Source organism: Protobothrops mucrosquamatus, unplaced genomic scaffold, assembly GCF_001527695.2.
Source record: "Protobothrops mucrosquamatus isolate PMUCROS unplaced genomic scaffold, P.Mucros_1.0 scaffold378, whole genome shotgun sequence".
NCBI classification, from domain to species: Eukaryota; Metazoa; Chordata; class Lepidosauria; order Squamata; family Viperidae; genus Protobothrops; species Protobothrops mucrosquamatus.
The window spans coordinates 706,237-728,854 of record NW_015386710.1 but is presented as its reverse complement, the minus strand read 5'-3'; the positions used below and the strand labels follow the sequence as shown (position 1 = coordinate 728,854).

The 22,618-nt window shown below is 32.4% G+C and overlaps 1 protein-coding gene across 1 annotated transcript in view; it reads left to right on the top strand.

The window, feature by feature from the left end:
- The window catches only part of ATRNL1 (attractin like 1), a 471,655-nt gene that overhangs the window by 157,225 nt on the left and 291,812 nt on the right, over positions 1-22,618 (top strand). Inside the window, exons 22-24 of the mRNA XM_015815816.1 lie at positions 3,920-4,014; positions 5,398-5,476; positions 7,307-7,464. Of these exons, the coding sequence (XP_015671302.1) occupies positions 3,920-4,014; positions 5,398-5,476; positions 7,307-7,464 (332 nt within the window). The remainder of the gene's footprint in view (positions 1-3,919; positions 4,015-5,397; positions 5,477-7,306; positions 7,465-22,618) is intronic.

Here is a 22,618-nt window from a genome sequence, read left to right as displayed (position 1 = left end):
AATTAATACTTTATGAATTAAATACCTTTATAAAGATATAGGGACAAAGATATTTGAAAGATGAGACATATTTGTATAATTTTACTCAGTAATAAATAATCTTAAACTATTGGGAAGTAAATAAATTGAATTTAGGAACAATCTGGATATATATTTCTGTCTGAAATAATGCAGGGTTGTGTTCCAGCTTTCCATACCATTTAAGGATTATGGATATTAAAACAACATATTTTAAAGATTACCATTTGTATAAGCTGTCTACAGTTACAAGTGTACCTGTAGCTGTAGCTTAGATGACCACATTTGTTATATGGTTCATTTTCAGCATCCTGAATTTTCAGAAATCACAATTCCTTTGTGATTTCTTTAAAACGAATTCTTTCATGAAAATGTGTTCAGTTTTGACTTCTCCAAAACCCAAAGGAGACAGAAATTTTGACATCCAGATTTGCTGCAGGTGTTTAGGAAACCGAAAGAAATAAGCAAAGCCTTTACAGCTCACTATGACTTACGGTATTTGGTAAATGTTTTGAATTTGTTAGGAAAATTGTTTCAAGTCCTAATCCAAAGAACAGAAACATCCTTGCTCTATTACATTTATATGGCTCCCAAAATATATGATCCATTTCATATGGTTTAAATAACATTAATTATTTAATTCTTACCAAATGATTTAAATGATTCCTGATTAAAATTTCATGATATCATGCTGATATATGAACAATAATAAACCCAGCACAGATTCCCTTGTGCTGAAAAAATCACTCCCAAATATGCACCTGCATATCTGTTGGGTTTTCAGCTACATTCCATCTTTTGGCATTTTTTGCAACAACTATGACTTTAATTTTGTATTTATCTAAATACCAACCCATTCTCTTCTGTACTGAACTATACAACTCACTATCTTTCTAAGTTCTATAGGATAGCAAAAGATGTGTGTATAGCAATATTGGGTACTGGTGGATAATTTGGGGATATGACCATCTTAATTTTATCTGATTCAATCTTTGAAGTAATAAAAAGGGCAGGGGCAATCCATGTTGCATAGTTCTTTGTATGTGTATCAGTGCAAAAAGCAGCTATTGACGGTTACCCTTATTATCCTACTCTCATAAAATTTGATATATAAATTTTAGAACAAAAAGAAATTACCTATTGATAATGGTATTGCTGAGCTGATCCTGAAAAATCTTTAAATTGCAGATTTAAAGTGCATAAACCCTACATATAAAGGTGATTTTGCATTGGGAAATTGCTTCCAAATAATATGATGTAGTACCAATATATGGTCTAGAGTTGACCGACTTTGAGTAAAGCCCACTCATTCATCTTGTAAAATTTCTTCTAATTCCATCCAGGACTTAAGTTTCTTAATTATATGTTTGTGTATAATTTATTGCTATGACACAAATGTATGTGCATCTGTATTATTATTATTTGCAATTTATTTTATAAAACTATGCATAGTTTTATTTAGCTTTAGTATTTAATAGTCTGAAATAAATATCTTGACCATGGTGCTCGAAGATTTTTTATTATTATTGTTTGGACAAATGACTGCCCACATTTCAGATATGTTTGCCTAGCTCATATTACAGAAGTCAAAACTGATTGGTATGTAAAATTATCTTGTATTAAAATCTGATGGGCTGTACATTTAGGGAAAAAAATGGAAATAAATACTTACCCCAAGAGTGACTTTGTATATTACATATTAAATAAAAGTTAACCCAGGAACTGATAATGCTAGGATATTACCAAAAATATGTAGCAACAAACATTGTGCATTAATGGATCACTTTACTGCTATTCTTTATATTAGGATGGCTGCTAAGGTTTTTTTTTCCCCAATATGCTCCATATTGAACTGCTACATTACAGTAAGCTATTTTGCCAGTTAAATGGTTGTGCACTAAATATATATGATGCTAAAGACAATTATATGGAACAGTGTGACTCCATACCCATGCTCTACTTAAATGTAACTGTTTTCTCTTATGATTTTACATCTTAATAGAATACATCCCTATCCTTTTCTGACCAGCTATAGTATACAGGTAGTACATTTAGCAGATGTTTGAAGTTATAGTAGTGTTTAAAAAAACAGTTTTGTGATCAGTCTTCATATTTATAATCATTATAGCATCATGATTGCCATCTGAGCACTTTGCAACTGACTCACATCTACCACTGTTGCAGTGTCCTGCAGTCACGTGGTCACCATTTGGTGCTTTCCAACCATTTTGTAACAAGCAGAGTTAATAAGAACACAGAAGTATTCTGTGGTGCTTAATGAAAGTTGTCATTCCAATTGTTGCTAAGTGAGGACTACTTAGATAATATATTTCCATGTAAATGAACCATTTCTTTCTTGTAAGTACTTTCCTGCATTGAAACAAAAAATCAAAAAAATAATAATTGTAAGGATAGATACATAGCTGAAAGGCAAAACAATTGTTAAGAATTATTGCCATCAGTAATACCAAAAACTAGAAAGAGCAATAGTACAGTAAGAATAAATACTACAGTATAGGGGCATGGTGGTGAACCTATGGCATGCATGCCACAGGTGGCACACAGAGCCCTCTCTGTGGGCATGTGTCCCATCGCCTCAGTCCTAGGCCTTCAGCTGGATTTTAAACCTTTTCGTTTTAGGCCTCCACCACCGTGTGCAAAAAAAAAAGGTTCAATCAATCAATCAATCTCAACTTCTCGTGGGAAAACAAAGATCTCACAAAGTTGGAATTGATTGATTGAACTTTTTAGTCCCACCCAGTATGCCGTTATTACCATAGCCATGCCCACCCAATGGGCTACACCACCCAATGGGCCATGCCCACCTGGCACCCGATGATACATAAGTGGATTTGGGGTTGCAGTTTGGGCACTCAGTCTCTAAAAGGCTCGCCATCACTGGTATAGGGGTAAATGTGATTTGGAACACACATGAACATCTATGTCTCACCTCTTAGAAACTTCTTATATCAAATACATGAATAATCTTATTGGGCCCCACCAGGTATAGGGTATCTTCTTTAAGAAGTTGCCTACAGGTGCCTTATGAGGGTCAAAGAATACTCTCAATCATCCTTTCCTCATCAAATATTGCTCACTGCCAAACCTAGTAAATAGTTAAGTGTTTTCTCACTGTAAAAATCTTGTGCTGATAACTTCTTGGTCTTATTTTGAATTCCCCAAAATGTATTATAGGAATTAATCATATATATCATATATGATATAGGAATTAATCATATATATATATATAGGGAGTTCAGACAGATTGGTCTGATTGTGAACACCTTGACATTTTCAACTGCCATACTGCAGTTTACTCTTTTTACAATATCTTTTGCCTTGCCGCCCCCAACTATATATATATGTATATATTCAATAAATTTTGATCAGTGAAAACTAGTATCAAACAAACTGCATCAACAACTATCCCTTATATGGTCTCAGAAGCTTCATTGGAATTGAGTAAATCTTCCATAGTGTGGTAAGCTATAGAAAGGAAAGGAAATCATTTCTGTCCTCTACCATTTAATGGATTTAATACTTGACATGACTAATTAAAATTATTGACATTTATTATTGATAATAAAATAATGAAAACATGTGACATTCAACATATTTATTGAGCAAGATGGGTGGTTCAAAAATGTGAAATATAAATAAATATAAATAAATATTAATCATGCATACATTGCATTTTAACATTACATTTTATTTTTCTTAATTTTTGTGGCTTATACACGAGAAAGCAGAAACGCAATAAAGAATGATAAAATTTGTAGATCAAGCTTACTATTTCTCTACCTGTAATGTATACATTCTAGACTATATTGAAGCTTTCATGAATCTGAAACTTCTGAATTCAACATGATCCCATCTGTTCATTTTAATACTTTGTTCACAGATAGTTTACTGATTGACTACCAGTTTACCTTCAGTCTGTTACAAGAAGATGATCGCCATCACACTGCCATAAACTTCATTGCAAATCCTGAACAGGTAAGTTGCTATAAATCAGAACCTGTGTTATAATTTTCTATTATAGTTTTATATGCATCTCTTTTTCTAAACAAATCTCTTTGAAAAACAGAATGGAGCCAAATAGAATTATGATAGGTAATCGTAAAACAATTGAGAACTGGTGATGTAACTGTAAGCTTTGAAGTCTTATTACTGAAGCTGAAAAAATGGCTGTTTTTTTCCCTATCAGTTCTGTTGTTCTTACAACTCTCACATAGTAAGCTAGTTTGTTATTCCTCATTCCATGTCTTCATTATTCAGTGTCAATAATTTGGTCTATAGTTAGGATTAACTAATCGAGCTGCTTCTGTGAATAATTCTGGTCTGGAAGCAGTCATGTAAACATATATGGATAAATGATGTAGTATGAAAAAAAATGAAAACGAGAAAAAAATAAGAAAAAACCTTTTGTAGACTTGTTAATACTGAGTCTTTATTTCTTAGACTTTTGTAGACTGAAGGAGTATTTTACTTTATTATTTTTGTAATTAAACTCATTTACTTTACAAAGTAAACTCATTTGCCAAGAAAACTCCAGAACTCAAAAATTCACTTTAAGGCAACAAAAATAATCATATAACTAAATTTCTAGCTAAACTTTAAAGGGTAAAATAATTAAAGAACTAACTGCTAATAGTGATACAAGTTCAAATATAATATTTGAAAATGATTAGACAGCGTTTCATTATGCCACAATACTACTATTTTCCTTCTTTTCCTAAAAGAATTTTCTTGCCATTCTGTATCTATCCAAGACAGTATTTTTGTATCTTCACACAATGTTGATGTCTTCTGTTCTCAAACTTTAATGGTTGTCTATTTATATAATACTTTAATACTACCTCCTGTTGAGGAAGCAAAAATTAACATCTGTTGTAATTATTGGGACATCCTTTCTTGAAGCTTAACGATTTGGAGATGCAGTATTAAACACTTCTAAAAAAATTCAAACCATAAGCAATAATTCTTCAAAGGTATGCAGGAAGCATAGTTTTCTAAACAAATTGCCATATAGTGCATCTTACAAAATAATAAAATGATTGCATAAAAGATGATAAAAATGTTACATCTAATTCAATTTTCTCCAAATTTATTTTTTTCCCCTTTCTCCTTCCCCTACTGTTTTGGATTTTGGAAAATTTTGATTCTCTACTACTAATTGTATCTAGTAGTTCTCTGTTAACTGTAGAAATCTTCTTTGTTGGTGGCTGGAAAAATGGGAAGGGTGCCTAGTTTGAGTGAAGTTCCTTTCCTGAATCAAGTCCAGGGTGTTTAGGGTTAATATCTATGTTTGACTACCTATAATCAAAATTAGCCTGTTTTTAATGTGATATTTATGTGTTTTGTTTTTAAAATTTTTAGTCAAACAAAAATTTGGACATATCAATTAATGCATCAAATAACTTTAACCTGAATATCACATGGTCTATTGGCTCTACAGGTAAGAAAGACATTAGTAGTTTTTATCTCACGTAGTAATGTGCTCACTATATTTACATGATTGCTTTTTGTTTCTTATTAGTAAATGTTAATAAAATACTTTTCCCATTCTCATTATGACATTATTAATAACATTACTTAAAACCGATAATTTGCAAATTAAATTAAGGTTCATTAACATGTTAACTTTCTTATTCAGTTAAAATTACTTGAGTAACAAAACCTTGTATGCTCTTTAAAATTTAAAGTGGCAGTATTATGAACAGAGTGATTTTAATTAAGATAAATTACTTTCTTGACTACAGCAGAGACTGAGTTTTTAATTTCTTTGTTTCAGTGTTGAAGCTTGGAATTTAATTATTAACCTTAACATTGATATCAAACAAGAAAATTCTTCTGTGTGTTCTCATAAAAGAATCTGCTTATCATCTGTTCCTTCTCCCCACACTCAAACCTTTGGATCCAGTTTTTTTCATTGGGTTTTAATAAAAAGCTTTGTTTAGAAAGTTTTCTTGTATTGGTTCTGTTGACTTTCGTAAAATATATCCAAGGAGAGCATCATTGATTGAATTTTAATGAATTATGCAGAATGAAAATGGAAGCTTTGCAATTATATATTTGCATGTATGGTTTCTATATTTGTAAATATATTTGAGGAAGAGCACAATATTTGGAAGAAATCATGACCACACAGAGTGCCAATCTTCCCATAGTAAATTCCACATTTATTTAATTTATAGATCAAGTGTCAATCTTTTAAATGCTGGACCTCACAAGAACATCTGAAGACAGTGAAGTGATTAAATATCATTATAATCATGCTATAACTGACAACTGATATTCCATCAATTCCATGTATTGAATGGACATTGAATACACCTCTATTATGTTGAAAAACTTCTGTGTTGGGATTATAGGTTATTCATAATACCTATCAATGTTAGCACAAGCCAGTAAAATCAAAGCTGATAATAATATTTCAAAAAGAGCAAAGACACTATCCTTCAGTAAGGATACCTTTTCCATAAGTTCCTTATAATGCTTTTGTTACAATAAAATCAATATAAAAATTAATTTCTGCACAATACTGGCACTGAATTATGATTTCTAAAGAACCCGGTTATGCCTGTAATTTAAATATTTAGAATGTAGACATAAATATAAAATGATGTAGCATTTGTTTTGCAAATATTAATATCAAAAAACATATGCTACTCCTGTCTCAAATTTTAAAGAAAGTTCCTAAGTGAAACCCATTTCTATTCAATCCACTGCCTTTCCCTGAGTTCTGCATAGATTTTTTTTAAAAAAATATTCACTATTGTCTGATTTTACTAGTTCAGCTATATACAGATTAAATAGCATAGCTGAATAATCTCATTTCTTGCAAATGAAATAGGTTTATCTGGTTTGATATTATCTTTGTTAGCAACAGTTGCAAAACTACAGCAATATTTCACAATCAAGACAATTCTATACTTGAATAACTTTGCAGTTTTAGTATAAATTACTATGTATAAATTACTTCTGGAAACTGTATTAACCATGAAATTAAATGAAACAAAGTTGCTTTATATACAATTCTATTATATATGGTTGAAACAAACTTGTAATAGGATATATGTATATATTTATATGGTGACAGATTTTTTTATCGGTGTAATTGCTTCATTTTTATAATTTAGCTATGTTTCTCTACTATGCTCCATTATCATATTTAACTTCAACCAAATTATACATTTTTGTATCTTCCTCACGCATATATATAATAGATGATGTAATTTAACTATTACTTAATGGTCTTTTATTGACTTTTTATATTTTTTAAAAGCTGGAACAATATCTGGAGAAGAGATTCCTGTAGTTTCGAAGACTAATATCAAGGAATATAGGGACAGTTTTTCCTGTGAAAAGTTCAATTTCAGAAGCAACCCAAATATCACTTTCTATGTATATGTCAGCAACTTTTCATGGCCAATCAAAATACAGGTTAGTATAAACAAGTTATAGTGCTATTTCTAGGCCATGGGAAATGCACATCTGAATGCAGAATATGGAGGGAGACCTTGGATTATGAAGTATTGGACATATTCCTCTTATTGTGTGTATATTATTATCCTTTTTGAAAAAGCATTCCCAGCTTTTCTGCAACTGTACCATCTACAGCATGCCTGTCAAACTGCCGGCCCGCGGGCCGGATGCGTCACTTCGAAACCGCACCCACCCCATTGCCGGTAATGGGCAAAAAGTCGCGATACGTCACGTGACATTGTGAGTTTGACATGCCTGATCTACAGGTATAAAATAAAGATCTAGCTTTATTGTTTGGTAAAGCTGCAAATCTACATGCTAGCCATACTTTTGAGAACCATTGATTAGCTATATGATAATTCTGTGATTTGATTCTATAGAAAAAAGAAAAAATGCAGAATTCGATAAGCATACATTAATTGCTTGGTATGTCACAAAAAGCCTTAGTTTATAATTTGCTTCTTAAAGGCTTGTATGAAGAGTATCTAAATATTTCAGGTTTTTTAAAAAAATATTAGATCTGTATCCTACCATTTCTACAGGATCTCAGGGTGGTTTATGTAGCCCTCTCTCATCCATTTTCCTTCAAACCAACAACTTTTGAGATTAATTTACTAAGAATGAGTGAAAGACTTAAAGGCATCCACTGAACTTCTTTAATTTAGAATAAATTTGAACCTGTCTCCCTGTCCTAGTCTATATATAATTTCAACTATTTCAGAAAAAAGAATACTATGGATTTCATCTATGGATGTATGAATTATTCAATCTGTAATTTATTTATGGTATTATCATATATATATATACAACTTTCTTTATATAAAATTGCAAGTACTTTCCAGTTTTAAAAGTACTGCTTTGTTTTATATAAACAGTTGTCTAATATGCTATTTAATAGACAAACTTTTCAATATGTCCATTTTTGCATAAATCGTTTTGCACATTTTTGTAAATAACTTAAATATGTGCAGTTTTTTCACTAAGAACTATTTTAACAGTCATAATAATAGATTTCATTATACACAAAATTGCTGTGAAAAAATATTGTTTACTTAAACACAGCCCAGAAAACAAATTTGGGATAAATGGCGCTAATTTCATCTAGAATTGTGCAATTAGAAACATTCATTTCATAGTGGTAACCAACATTTGGGGATCCTCTGATGAAAGAATAGGTAGCAGTTTCCTTTACACTTTTCTTTTTCACATAATTTTTCGTAACTTTCTGGACAAAGTTTTTAGAGGAGACAGGGGGTTTGGATAAAAAGCAGAATTTCAGAATGTTCCCAACAATTTCTTTAAGAAATGAGCAGCCCTCCACCACTTCCCAAAGCATATTCTTGTTCCTAGCTGATTCACAGGTATTCTGCTTTTCTACTTCTCTTTGTGGAACAATATTGATTCTTTAATCAAAATAACATCATTGAAAAAGTATAAGAAACAGCAACATATATTGCAGTCTGAGAATCTTTATAACGTTTTCTAATAGAAAAGCCCTCTTATATTCTTTTCCAATTTGCACTACATCATAGATTCTTAACAGAATGACCTTAGCATTTAAATAATCATAACAGTTAATAACACCCTTAAAAACAAATGCATACAAAACCAGAATTGAGAAGACAGCAAATGCTGCCCCTGCAAAGAAGCTGAAGAAATAGTTACCTAGTTAGCTGCTTCAAGAAGATCACACAGAATGACTACAAACAAAAGCATGACAAAGTACCAACAATGTGCATTGGAAATATCTGAAAGCGTTCCATTTGCCTGCAAGCAAGAACTGTGGGATCACAAATAGACAAAGGTCTGGATAGTGGATGTGGCATTACTGGGAGACATCAGAACAGAAAGGAAAGAACTGGAAAAAGTCACAAAATATAAAGGCTTGCAAGTATATATAGAACAGGTATGGCAAAAGAAAGCAAAAATACTACCAATAGTAACAGACATCTTGGGTACAATCCCAAAACAACTGGAATGCAACAATACATTTAACACCATCAAACAATAACATCTGCCTATGCCAGGTTCTTGGGAAGCTTGATAGCTGGATGAAAATGCCAAATCCAATCTAAACATCTGTCTGACTGTGCAACCAATCATAATGTATTAAATTTGTAGGCTGCCTGACTGTCAATGACTCTGGGCTGCTCACAACAATCAAACACAGAAATTACAATAAAATCAATAAAACATAAAAAAGATAAAGACAAATATTAATGAATGTAAAGAAGTGAGGGATCTCAAGCTGATAAGCGCCATGAGCTTTGATTTAACAATATGTTCTGATATATTTAACTAGGAAGTTCCATAGGTTCTTTAACGATATAGTGTCAATAGAATTATTTGATCATTCAATCTTATTTATGTTTTGAATGAATGAAACTTCTACTTCATCCTTGTTTATGTTTTGCTTTGCAAAGCTTTTTATTGAAAGGAATGTGTTACAATATATAGGAGTGTGTACAAAACATTTCTTTCAAAACTGTTCCAGCAACTCTTTTATTTGCAAAGCTTCCACAATTACACGTGCAGCCAATTTTCTAGAATGATATTGAAGTGAAGTTCCTGTACATGCGTCTACAGCAGAGAGCAATTTCTGCAGCAGCTGTGCAAGAACAGGATCTCAGATTTGCATACACAAAAGACTGTACATAAATTATGTTGTTCACAACAACTTAAATGATATGAAACAACATTGATTTACTGCTCAATGTTCTAAAGGTTCTAAACCCCATAATGATTTTGGTGGCAACTGTGTGTCAGTGAATAAAGACTACATTTTCAAAATATATTGATCAGACGCTAGAATGTTAAGACAGAATATTTTCATTTTCTAAAATTACTTTGTATATATTATTCTGGTAACTGAAACATGTTTTTCAAAGAAATATCAAAACAGAATTATAATAGCAACAGCTTAAAGCAGGCAATATGGGCTGGGGTGAGGGAGGTATTGTAATGAAAAGGTTAAGTCTAGTTTTTAAAAATAGCTGAAAATTGCCAATCAACATGCTCAAACTCATTGAAATGAGTTTTCAGGGAAGAAAGAAACAATTAAATCTCATGATATTTGGCATTATCATGAGATTTCTGTCATTTATTTATTTATTTTAGAATTGCATAAATACCATCTGTGAGTAACATGTCTCACAGGAGCTACATAAAACTTTTGCACTGAGTCAATATTATGATTACTTTAGCTTATTACTTCAGAACTAAACATATCACTGAAGTATGGGACAATTTTAAATGAACCAAACATGTAAAATTGCCTTCATTCATGTAAAATTAAATTCATTGCAATTCTAAATGTACTATAGTAGATATATTTCAAATGTTTGAAATGTAAACTTAGAATTGTCAATCTCTCTACAAGCAAGTAGGAAGACATCACATAATATACAATATATTCTCATCTCAAGCTTCCAGCTAACTGAAAAAATATATATTTTGGCTTCCTACAAGATATGTGCTCCAAATATCAGCCCCATCCTAAAGTATATTAAATTCCCAGTGGATACCATATCAAATGTTATAGTAAGATTTACAAAGGAAACTCACAAGGAGCCCTGATAGCACAGTAGTTAGAATACAATATTGCAGGCTAATTCTGCCCACAGCTCGGAGTTTGATCCTGGCAGGCTCAAAATCTTCCATCCTTCCGAGGTTGGTAAAATGAAGACCCAGATTGTTGGAGTCAATATACTTACGTTGTAAAACCACCCAGAGAGGTTCTGTAAAGCACTAGAGGTGATATGAGAGTCTTAATTGCTATTGTTCTATAGTCTGCCTTTGCATCCCCATCCCTAAAATAATATTGAACTAGATAATGGTACCTGACAAATGAAGAAAGTTTTTCATATTTTGGCATTTGCAAATTTTGTTTTCTGGTTGGTTGGTTTGTTGGTATGTTTGTTTTAATATAGTGGAGTCACCGGATGTTAGAATACAGTAGGAACCTATATCATGGATCTTTTGATTTTATTTTTTTTTTACTTTTACCTTTCTGATTTTTTTCTGATTTTTATTCTGAAAAATAAAATAATCTGTTAAGGACATATCTGTAATATGTTTCATAACACAATACAAACCTCTAAAACTATCCTGAAGTTTGTATAAAAAAATGATAAAGATACAACATTGTAAAAAATTTTAAGATGCTATTGGAGGATTCCCACTGGAAAACTATGCACATTTGTGAAAAGTTGGATCCAGGATAATATATTGTAGTATAAATCTGGTAGAAATTATTTCTTAACTCTAGTTTCCCTGATGACAATCCTTAAGGATAATTTTATAAAACTATTCATTTTTTAGCTTACTGAAAATGCAGCCCTATTATAACAGACCTAGTAAAAGACATGCTATGGTATTAGACTGAAAATAGTTATGAACAGCCCTTGATTTTTGTTTTAATGAATCATATATTGGGGAGTGTAGAAGTGGTTAATTTTTTGTCTATCAATGGAAATAGAATTTTCCGTCAGCTCTTACTTTTAGTATATCTATTGGGAAAGAGGGAAAAATACAACTTAAGGCACACTGTGCCTGTAATAGCTTCCCTAAGCTGATTAAGCACTTTTTGTAAAATGATTACACTGATTTTTGTAACCTAATAAAAGTTCATTTATATTCCTAAGCATTCGCTTAAAGAAACTCTTATGCTTGTTTTGAAAATGCGTCTTTAGAATTGTGTTTGGCTTTTCCAGGGAGCTAGTAGGGAGGAACAAAAAATCAATTGAAGTAATACTGCTTGCAAAGTAATCAATTTGCTTCTATTATAAGTTGAAGAGGTATCCTGAAGGGTTGAAGGAGATATCTGCTGTGGCTGTAATTTTTGCTGTAATGTATTTTTCTGTAATATGGAAAATAAGATGCATTTTCATTCTTTAACTTTTTGTGATGGTCCATATGAGTTGATTAGAAACTTTTTGTTTTCTAACAAGAAGAAACTTCTTGTGTCCTTTGAGTCATTCCTGGTGTCTACCTGGACTAGTTCCTGCAGTTTCATTATCAAATGTTTTGAAAGTGGTTTGCCACTACCAGCTTCCTAGAGTTGAGAGAGAGTGACTACTCTAAGGTCACCCAGCTGGCTATGTGCCTAAGACAGGACTAAAACTCATTTTCTCCTAATTTCTAGCCTGGTACTTTAACCACTACACCAAATTGTCTCCATTAGAAACATACTTAATTGTTTACATAAGTATAGCTAATTTGATCTCTTTGTTTTATGCTGCTTTTTATATATGCTTTAGTAGATAATTCAACTGTATTCCTATATATTTTTTTACTTGAGTGTAAGCTATAATAAAATCAAAATAGGATTTCTTTTGGTTTAAAGTCTTTGTAACAGTCTTTTGTAAATACTGATTCTGTTTTTACTTGTCTATCATTAGTACCAGTCTTAACTATTTTTAACTTTAAAAGTTTAAATGTTGTACTATTTCTTTTATTAGCTATTAAATCCTAAACTCATGGCAATTAAGATTTCACAATTAAGAATTTGGATTTTATATCAGGCTTTTTAATGCATTACATTAGTTTACTAGTTATTTCATATTACAGAAACAATATTCTGCTTTGTGGCAGCAATTCTAGTCAAATCTAAGTAGTAGTGCTGAGCTAATAATTCTTCTTTCCTCTAGGTTCCATGCACAGGTGGCAAACTTAGCACCAATAAGAATTATACATATATTAGTAATCACACCCACCCACCCACACACATACTTCTGTGTTCCCAAAATAATGAACTTTAAAATTTTGTTGCAAGTAAGCTGTTTAATATAATCATATTATACTTGCTTATAAAGTATATAGACTCTCCATTGTGTATAGTAGCAGTATATAGCAATATATAGTGCTTTTTTTCTAAAAAAAAAAAAAAGGTGCCGGAACTCACACACATCATACAACCCGCCTTGCCTATCCTACAAGGTTCCATCCAAAAAAGGTGCCGGAACTTCGTTCTGGGCGTTCTATGAGAAAAAAAAACCCTGGCAATATATATATAAACTTCTCCATTGTTGATAGAAGTGTGTAGCATCTGCTTTGTGGCAGCAATTCTAATCAAATCTAAATAGTAGTGCTGAGCTAATAATTCCTCTTTCCTCTAGGCTCCATGCACAGGTGGCCAAAGTGGGTGACATTATAATGGGAGAGAAATAAGACATTTGTGAACAATTTGGGGATAAATATAACATCCACATTTTTCTCTGGTATTCACATTGATTTCACTGAAGTCTTTTACATATACTTTGCTTGAAGTAAATTCCACTGAGCTTTATAGTACAACTTTCAATTTACTGTATAGGATAGAACTGTAAGTAAGTCTTGGGAATAAATGGTTTTCTGCAGAGTTCATGCCTTGACTAAGAATTAAACTAATGAAAGACCCAAGAGGTATTTCTGAAGTTGGAACTCATCATCTTATCCCATTTGCCATATAGTCTAGATTTGGCACTGTGCAATTTATTCCTTTTTCCCCAAATTGAAGCAATACTTTTGTGGGTGTTTGTTTGATTCAGATGAAGAAGTGAAAAAAAATGTCATGATGTAATCAAAGAGACATATTGTGGAGTTATTTACTATAAAGACTCTAAGAAACTCTTTCATTGTTGATAGAAGTGTGTAGCAAATGGTAATTACATAAAAATAAATAACAATCATCAAAACAATTATCAGTTTCATTTGTTAAAATATATTTTAAAGTTACATAGGTTGCAACAAATTTCTTTTCCATTCTAATCTATAATCTATGTTCTATATTATAGTAATGTAGAAGAGTGAACTCATCACCTAAAGTAGGCATTTTTCTGTTTTGGGATTCAGAGTTTTGTTGCTGCCTGAGATGGGGTTTAAAACAGTTCCCCCCTGTCTTTAATTGAAGAATTTGTTTTATAAAAAGGAACCAAAAGCAAGCATGCATGTGGGTATGTCAAGAAAGAAATCAAGCCAGGAAGGCAGCAGAAATGCCAGCAAAAGCATCTAGCTAGAAGACAAACATTTCAGCAGCAATCTTCAGACAGTGAAAGAAGACTGGAATTCTTGGAGCTGCAAGACTGGTTGAGAAGCAGACTGAGAGATGGGAGAGAAAAGAATGCACCAGAATCTGCAAACTAAAGATGTGGAGCTCCAGAGCCCAGCTCCAGCAACAGAGAACTGTGTGTGCTGGGGGTAGAGAAAAGCCCATTTGCAATTCTGTGGAGGAGTGAAACGTGTTCTCACTTAGAGAAGGACTAAGATTGACTACTACAAGAACTAAAGACCTGGGTCATGGGGGAGAAATATTGAAACGGATAGGAAATAGCTAAGATAGGAAAACATAGTTCTACAGAAAACACAGAGAGGAACATAGACACAGAGGTAAAAAAAAGAAATAGTTGTAAACTTATGATACTAAAAGACAGTAGAATAGATGGGAAAATAGAAACAATATAAATAGCATAACGTTTAGAAGTAAAGAATAAGAATTTAAGTTTGTACAATAAAACAATGTTATTAGAAAAACAAATGCAATCTTCCCCATTGTATTAAGAAAAAAACTTAACAAGCATTATCATTATTTTTAAATACATATATATATTTGTTGCAGAAATTGGCACATCCAAATGAAAAAAACACAATTCAATAAACACAGAACTAGTTTAATAGTATAAATGGTAAGCAGTTATTATGGAGCATTACAAAAACTCTGCAATAAAAATAAACATGCCTGCTAATATAATCTTGCTGTTCTTTAAGTAGTAATAGCAGCTGCAAATTAATTAGAGATTGAGATGATAGATACTTAAACAAGGCTAGTTGGTTTTAAACTGGGTCCTTTAATATGCCAGGATAATTTGCAACAGTAAAAGGGAAGTGTTGGGAGTGGCGATTGTGATATAGGTAGCTCGCAACTTACAACAATAATTGAGCCCAAAACTTATGTTGCTAAGTGAGAAATTTATTAAATGAGTTATGCCCCATTTTAGGACTTTTCTTATCACAGTTGCATTTCTTAAATTAGAAAAACAATTGTTAAGTCAATCTGGTTTCCCCATTGACTTTGCTTAACAGAAGTTCGCTAAAAGGGATCAAATGACTCCGGGACACTATAATCGTCATAAATGTGAGTCAGTTTTCAACCATCCAAATGTACATCACATGATCATGGGGATGCTGAAAAGGTCGTAACTGAAAAACTGTCATAAGTCATTTTTTTCAATGCCGTTGTAACTTTGAATGGTCACCAAATGAACTGTTGATTTCCTGTACTCTTATTTGCTTGTTAGAGATTTCAATTCGTAATATTGATCTGTTTGTAATGACACCATCTGCTCAATTTTGGATATACGTGCCATGACTTTTCTTCTTTCCTTTCACTTTAATTTTATATTTCCACAGATTGCATATACTATTAATTATTAACTTACATTAGAGGTACTCATCTATCAACCATTCATTTATTAACCATTCAAAATGATAATGCTGGAAAAAATCTTTATGAACCATTTATAACCTTTACAATGTCCCTCAGTCATATGACACCATTACAGCCAGGACATCCTGTGTCTAATCTGGGTGTTGTTGTTTTTCCTCCACCCCACTTTGCAGAACAGAGAGATTTGGAGAGAAAGGAATGACAGGAGAGTATGCTGTTTGCCCTTCCAGACATTGAAAGCATGTGCCAGCAGCCTAGGGCTGGTAGTCATGAGCACAGTACATAAACAGCTTACAATACTCCCTGAAATTCCTTCTGCAAGGGAGGAGGAAAAGAAAAGAAGCAAGCAGTTTCTGTAGGCAATATCTCCTTTGCCTAACTCTTGCCCCTTCCAGGATTTCAAGACAGTAATATGTTTGCTTTTCTATGCATTAAAAGTAGCGTGAATTTGCTGGTAACCTAGGGTTAGCAACTTATTCACTTGGAATTTATTTCTTTCCGGTCTCTCTATGTTGCAGGTGCTGGGAAGTGTCAGCAAATGAGATCCAGTCCACAGAATTTGTCTGCTTGTCCCCCCTTCCCCAAGCAGAATAGTGAGATTGGAAAGAAAGGTATTGCAAGAAAGCTGTTTGGTTTTCTACATGTTTAAAACAGTGCAGTCCTGCCAACAGCCTGAGGCTGAAAGACGCAACACACTACACAAACATTCTTGAAACCCCTTCTTCTCCAATCTCTCTGCAGGTGAAAACATAATTTTGGTTATTGGCTGCTTCGCTTAGTGGTAAAGTTGTTAGTCCCAATTGGGGTTGTTAGACAAGGACTACCTGTACATGGTTTATGTAATGCTGAAAGAGGAGTGTGATAATTGTAGTTTTTTGTTAGCTTGCTGTGTTGTTATCAAATTAAAGGAGAATTCAAGAATTCAAAATTTCTTTTTAAAAAGTTTATTTTTCAACTAAATAAGCAACTTTATAGGTTTAAAAAGTTCACATTGTAAATAAAGATGATAAAATATGCTTCTAAATTCAGCATTTTTTTATTGAAAGTAAATTAAAATTAATTGGACATATTAATTGCAATTAATAAAGCTGCAGTGGATTTTTTCCTATTTCCCATGTACACCAATATATCCTTGTTTGGTTATATATAGTACCGGTACATATACAAATTCTTGATCTGTTTGAAAAGAATATCTGCTGTCTGTGGACTGCTGAGATAATGTTTTTAAGATAATGTTTTCAAACATGTTAACCTTTTGCAAAACTTTTTGGTGTTTTAACCTTGTTAAGCCTTTTAAAGTTTTGAACAGTTTTGAAAGAAAAAAGTAGTGATCTAAATTAAATGCTAATGAACATTTTTTTAAAAAAATGTATTAACTTTTCTATTTAACATTGATTACAAGACAAGGGAAGAAATCAAGCAATTAAAAACTAGTGCAGTATAAAAAAATATGTTAGCATTGCTCCACTAATGCTAATTCCATTAGGTCTCTAAGTGACTTTCATATAACTTTGCTTCAGTTTGTTACATACTGTTCTGATGTAACCTGAATTCTGATGGTATTATGTGATTGTATTATACACAGTGTACGGGGATTAAACTAGAAGTCGTAGGTGAATAAGATTTAGTAGGCATTAGATGGAGCATGGTGTGATAAAACTAATAAATAGAATACAACAATTGAAAAGTATAATTTATTTGAAAGAATTAGTCCAGATGCAGAAATGGTAGTGAAAAGAAGACTGGTATTATATGTGAAGTAATGCTTACAGTAAGTGTATTGAGATTGAGAAATTTGTGCATGTGTCTTGTTGACAACAATGTAAGATTGTCAAGCAAGGTAATATTTAGGTAGGAATAGATGAAATAAGAAATAACAATGATTTATAGTGAGAGTGTTCTAGAGTACCAAACCTGTTAGGAGAGAGAGACATAGTAATATGTCTCCATCTAACCAGAAATCTATTGAAAAAAACAATTTGTCTTAAGACTGCATATTCTTGTGTAATGTTTCATTTTTTAGAAAGTTAAGGAAGAGTAACAGAATGGTTTTATTGCATCTGGTCCTACCAATAGAGAACTAGTTGACAAGTTAAAAGCAATGAGAATTTTGGGAGGAAGTTTGTATTTGGAAGTAGCCAGCATGAGTTTATAAAGAATAAATTAAAACTCTTAATCCCATAATTCAACTCTTACCTAGGCAAGTACATGCCTAGGCAATAAACAATAACTTTTCCAACTCAGGTATTACTAAATAGTCCAAAAAGAGTCCTAAAATAATCATATTAATTAACAAATATAAAACTCATTCCGTATCTCACCTCTTAACGGTAAGAGTTGCAAATTCAATATATAATGCCTGTACCATCTAGATGCCAGCAAGTCAGAAAGAACCCCCATTTTGAACCTGATCAAATAATAATAATAATAATAATAATTTAATTTGTACCCCGCCCTTCTCCTCACCAGACTCAGGGCGGCTAACAGCCTTATAAAACCACAGTACAATAAATATCCATTAAAACCAAATTAAAAGAAAATATTTGAAAAGGCCAATCGTTAAAATTACCCTTAAAATTACCCTTAAAAACCCCACTAAAATTCCCTAGGCCAGACCCGCTTGTTGAAAAAGCCATGTCTTTAGGGCGCGGCGGAAGGAGGGGAGATNTTTCTAATTTTCTTAGTTCTATGGCATTTCTATTTGTTTTAAGCCACCCACAGTCATTATGGTGTGATGTGTGGTCATATATATCTAAACAAACAATTATTTCTTGTTACCTTTTGCTGTTTTATATAGGATACTGAAATAGACATTTATTAAAACTACAGATGGTTGTAATACTTAGTCAGATAATTTAAATATGCAATCATAATGCAATTAAAAATATAAAAATCATACTTATGAAATATGTGGCAGGAATGGCAAGCAATTTAAATTAAACATAATTTGTATATTACTGTTTGCCCTGGCTTAAGAAGGTATATTTAATGATGATATTTTATAAATGCTGCTTTATGCTGCAGCATTGTTATAAACTTCAATGACATTCACAATACGTAACATAGCAGCTGATATATACTCAGTTTTTAAAATTGCTGTACAATTGTCATCACTACCCAGTCTATAGTCACATAGCAGGATAAGTGAGTTTACTTTTGTATTTATTGTTTTTGCTGCTACTATTATGGTAATTGATTTACTTCTATTGTAGATAATTAAGCAAGTTAACTTTTTCTGTTTCTAAAAGGTTTCAAGAATCTGAGACAGTGTTAATATGTATGCCGTTTCTAATTTTCTTAGTTCTATGGCATTTCTATTTGTTTTAAGCCATCCACAGTCATTATGGTGTGATGTGTGGTCATATATATCTAAACAAACAATTATTTCTTGTTAATAATAAAAGCATAAGACAAATACTAGAAGGCCAAGCTAATTATTGCTAGAAAAACAATAACAAAAACCACATTAACTGTCTAAATGGTTTTAGTAAAAAATATTTTCTTTCAGTTTTAAAAAGGCTTCTTATATTTCACATAATATTAGTTTATGTTAATTTTTGTAAATTGTGCTTACCTACAATAAACTAGGCACCCATTTCTAAATTCTTTGTTTTCTTAACACAGACAAGAAATATTTGTTGAGTATGAATTAATAAGAAGAAATCACATGTTATCATTTTTTCTATTCATTGATGTATGTTGGATGTACAATGAAATGCTGACACATTTTTTGAAAAATACAGAAAAGGTTTCATGCTCTATTAAAATTCATAGCTCTTCCACCCATCTTTTCAAAAACATATAATTACTTGTAAAATGTAACAAATGCATCATAAACAAATGTCTCACTGCCCCAAAGTAAAACATTTAGCCAAACAGTAAGAGTAATAACAAAAACAAATAAAAATAGTCCCTTAAGGAAAAATGTTTGCTTTTGATAGAAATAATCTAAAAATTTGAGTAAAAAATATAGAATTATACATTATAGCGATAGATACTGAGATGTTCCCCAAGGGCAATCTTGTCATCAAATGATATAATGCTTCCTGTAGCACTTTGGAATGTTCAATGAATGCTATAAAATATGAAAAAAAATTCATTTTGGGATTGTAGAATCAAGCATGCATATAGCCAATAGATCTGAAGTAATTCTCCATATGGAAAACATGGTGGCATACAATAAAATTAACAATTTAACATTTACATTCCTTCACAATATTTGAATGAAAACAGGAGGTAGTCCACCATTAAAAAATATGAACGTTTGTGTAAAATTTCAGAATGGTTTGTTGCCATCATACTTAGGGAAAAATCACTAATTATTTTTATACCTCCTACAGAAACCTATTAAGCTGGGTAATATTGTTCATTTATTCCACTTGCAAACAGATTGAAGAGAGAAATACTTAATTTGAGGATGTTGTACCCTTTCATCTAATGATTTTTGTATTGGGGAATAATCAAAAATATTCCTGCCATTAGCATAGACATAACTGTTTGCCTAGCTATACCAACAATAAAAGAAAAAGTGAAAGATTGCCAAACAGTGTTAATAAAATATATCTATTTTTGGATACTCTCAGCAATGTCTAATGCTCTACACAATGTACTTTTTCAAGATAGATGGAGCTGGCTCAGAAGCATATAGTAATGGATAGTATGGAAAGCCACTGAGGGATCAAGGAGCCCAAGGATGAATGCACCACTGCCACGGGTCATCAACAAATTCACCCAAGGCTGTCTTAGTACTAGATCCCAGCCTAAAACCTAGTTAAAAAGAAAAGATAAGAATCTATTTTAAACTCAGAAGAAGATTCCAACTTTTCTGTCCCAGACAAAGCACACCGAAATATACAAAGAGATGGTTTTATTCTCTTTATTAAACAAGACTTGCAAACACACACACACACACACACACACACACNCGCCGGCAGCCACAGCCACTCGGTCTTGGAAGGGTTGAGCCTGAGTCTGTTCCTCCCCATCCAGACCCTTACGGCCTCCAGGCAACGGGTCATCACGTCAAGGGCATCGTTGGGGTGGCCTGGGGTGGAGATGTACAGCTGAGTATCATCAGCGTACTGATGGAAATCCACCCCAAAGCCACGAATGATCTCTCCCAGCAAACTTTATGTTCCTTCCTTTTATATAAAACAATCTTGCTATTTAATTCATTCAATGATCATTATCCTGTGTCTTAAATTTCTTCTAAACTTTAACAAACCACTGTTATAAGTCCACTAAGAAGAATTTGTTTGAACTACACTCTTGAATTGGTATGTTTAATCAGGTAATGGTTAAAAGCAGTTGGCAACAGTTAAAAGCAGATGAACTTGTCTGGGCTAATTAGGTGCTTGGGAGATCCACCAAGAATTGCTCCAAAGCAACTTTATAAATAATGTAAATTTATATTTTAGTTATTAATATAACTATAGTATATTATCATAATTAGTTTTTCTTCTATAAGTCAAGAAGTGCTACATTTTACAGCAAAGAAGGAGCAATGTTTATGCAGAATCCTGTTAATGTACTTTGGTTAAGAAGTACATTAACATTTTCCCTTTTTTATATTTAAGACTGCTTAAGAGCAAATGAATGTTGGAGTTTTTTTCCTGAGTCTTCACTCAAAAAGTCGTTCTTTGATACAGAAAAATATGACCTTTGTATTTCATGTAACGGTTCCTTATATTATAAAATTGTTTTCTTTTTATTCAGCAAAGTGGATTTAGAAAATGCAAGCTTTATATTATCTGATTTCCTGGGAAGGATTTGAATATACATTTTATTGTAGCAAGCTTTTTTAAATGTTGCACAGTCCTTTAGGTGTTTAAAGTAAAATATGATTTTTTTTTAGCATGTTCCCATGCCTTTTGTAATAGGAAAATAGGCGGTTAAGCTTTGACAGATTTTAGTTCAACTAGAAGGAAGGAAAATAATACTGTACTTTAGGATATCAAAAAAAAATTAAAAAGCCTCTTAAAATATTAAATTTATCATTATTATTATTTGATATTTTTAAGAGGCTGCTTTTTCAATGTTTGAACTCATACTGCCCAACTGTCAATGACTCTGGGTGGCTCACAACAAACAAATTACAATAAAACCAATACAAGATCAAAGATGGTAGGTGTGATGAAGCAAGAGATCTCTTTCTTCCTCTCATTGAAAGTCTGGATGAAGACCAGATCTTCATGGGTCTTTTAAACAACAGCAGAGTGGCAGCCAATTAGGTCCTGGGAAATTCTGGGAGCATGTGACATTGTAGAGAAGTTTCATTTCCAGGGTCCCAGTAGATGACATTTTTAATCAAAGGATCCCGGAACATGCCAGTTCTGCAGGGTTGAATCAACTGGACAGATGCTATGGGAGACAAAGCAATCCCTCAAATAACCAGGTCCTATGCCTTTTAGGATTTTATAGATAAGAACTAGAACCTTGAATTACACCTGGAAGTAAACTGGCAACCAGTGCAGCTTGTGAAGAGGCATGCTCATTGCCATGCTGCTGCATTTTGGACAAGTTGATGCATTCTAGGTGACCTTTGATGGTAGCCCCATGTAGACTGCACTGCAAGATGATCAGACAATGAGTGGCTGTCTTAAGGGAATGTGTGACTGTCTCTTAATAGAGCCAGTGTGGTCTAATTGCTGTGAGATGGCTGCTGTTTGTAGCAGCATTTTAATGAATAGT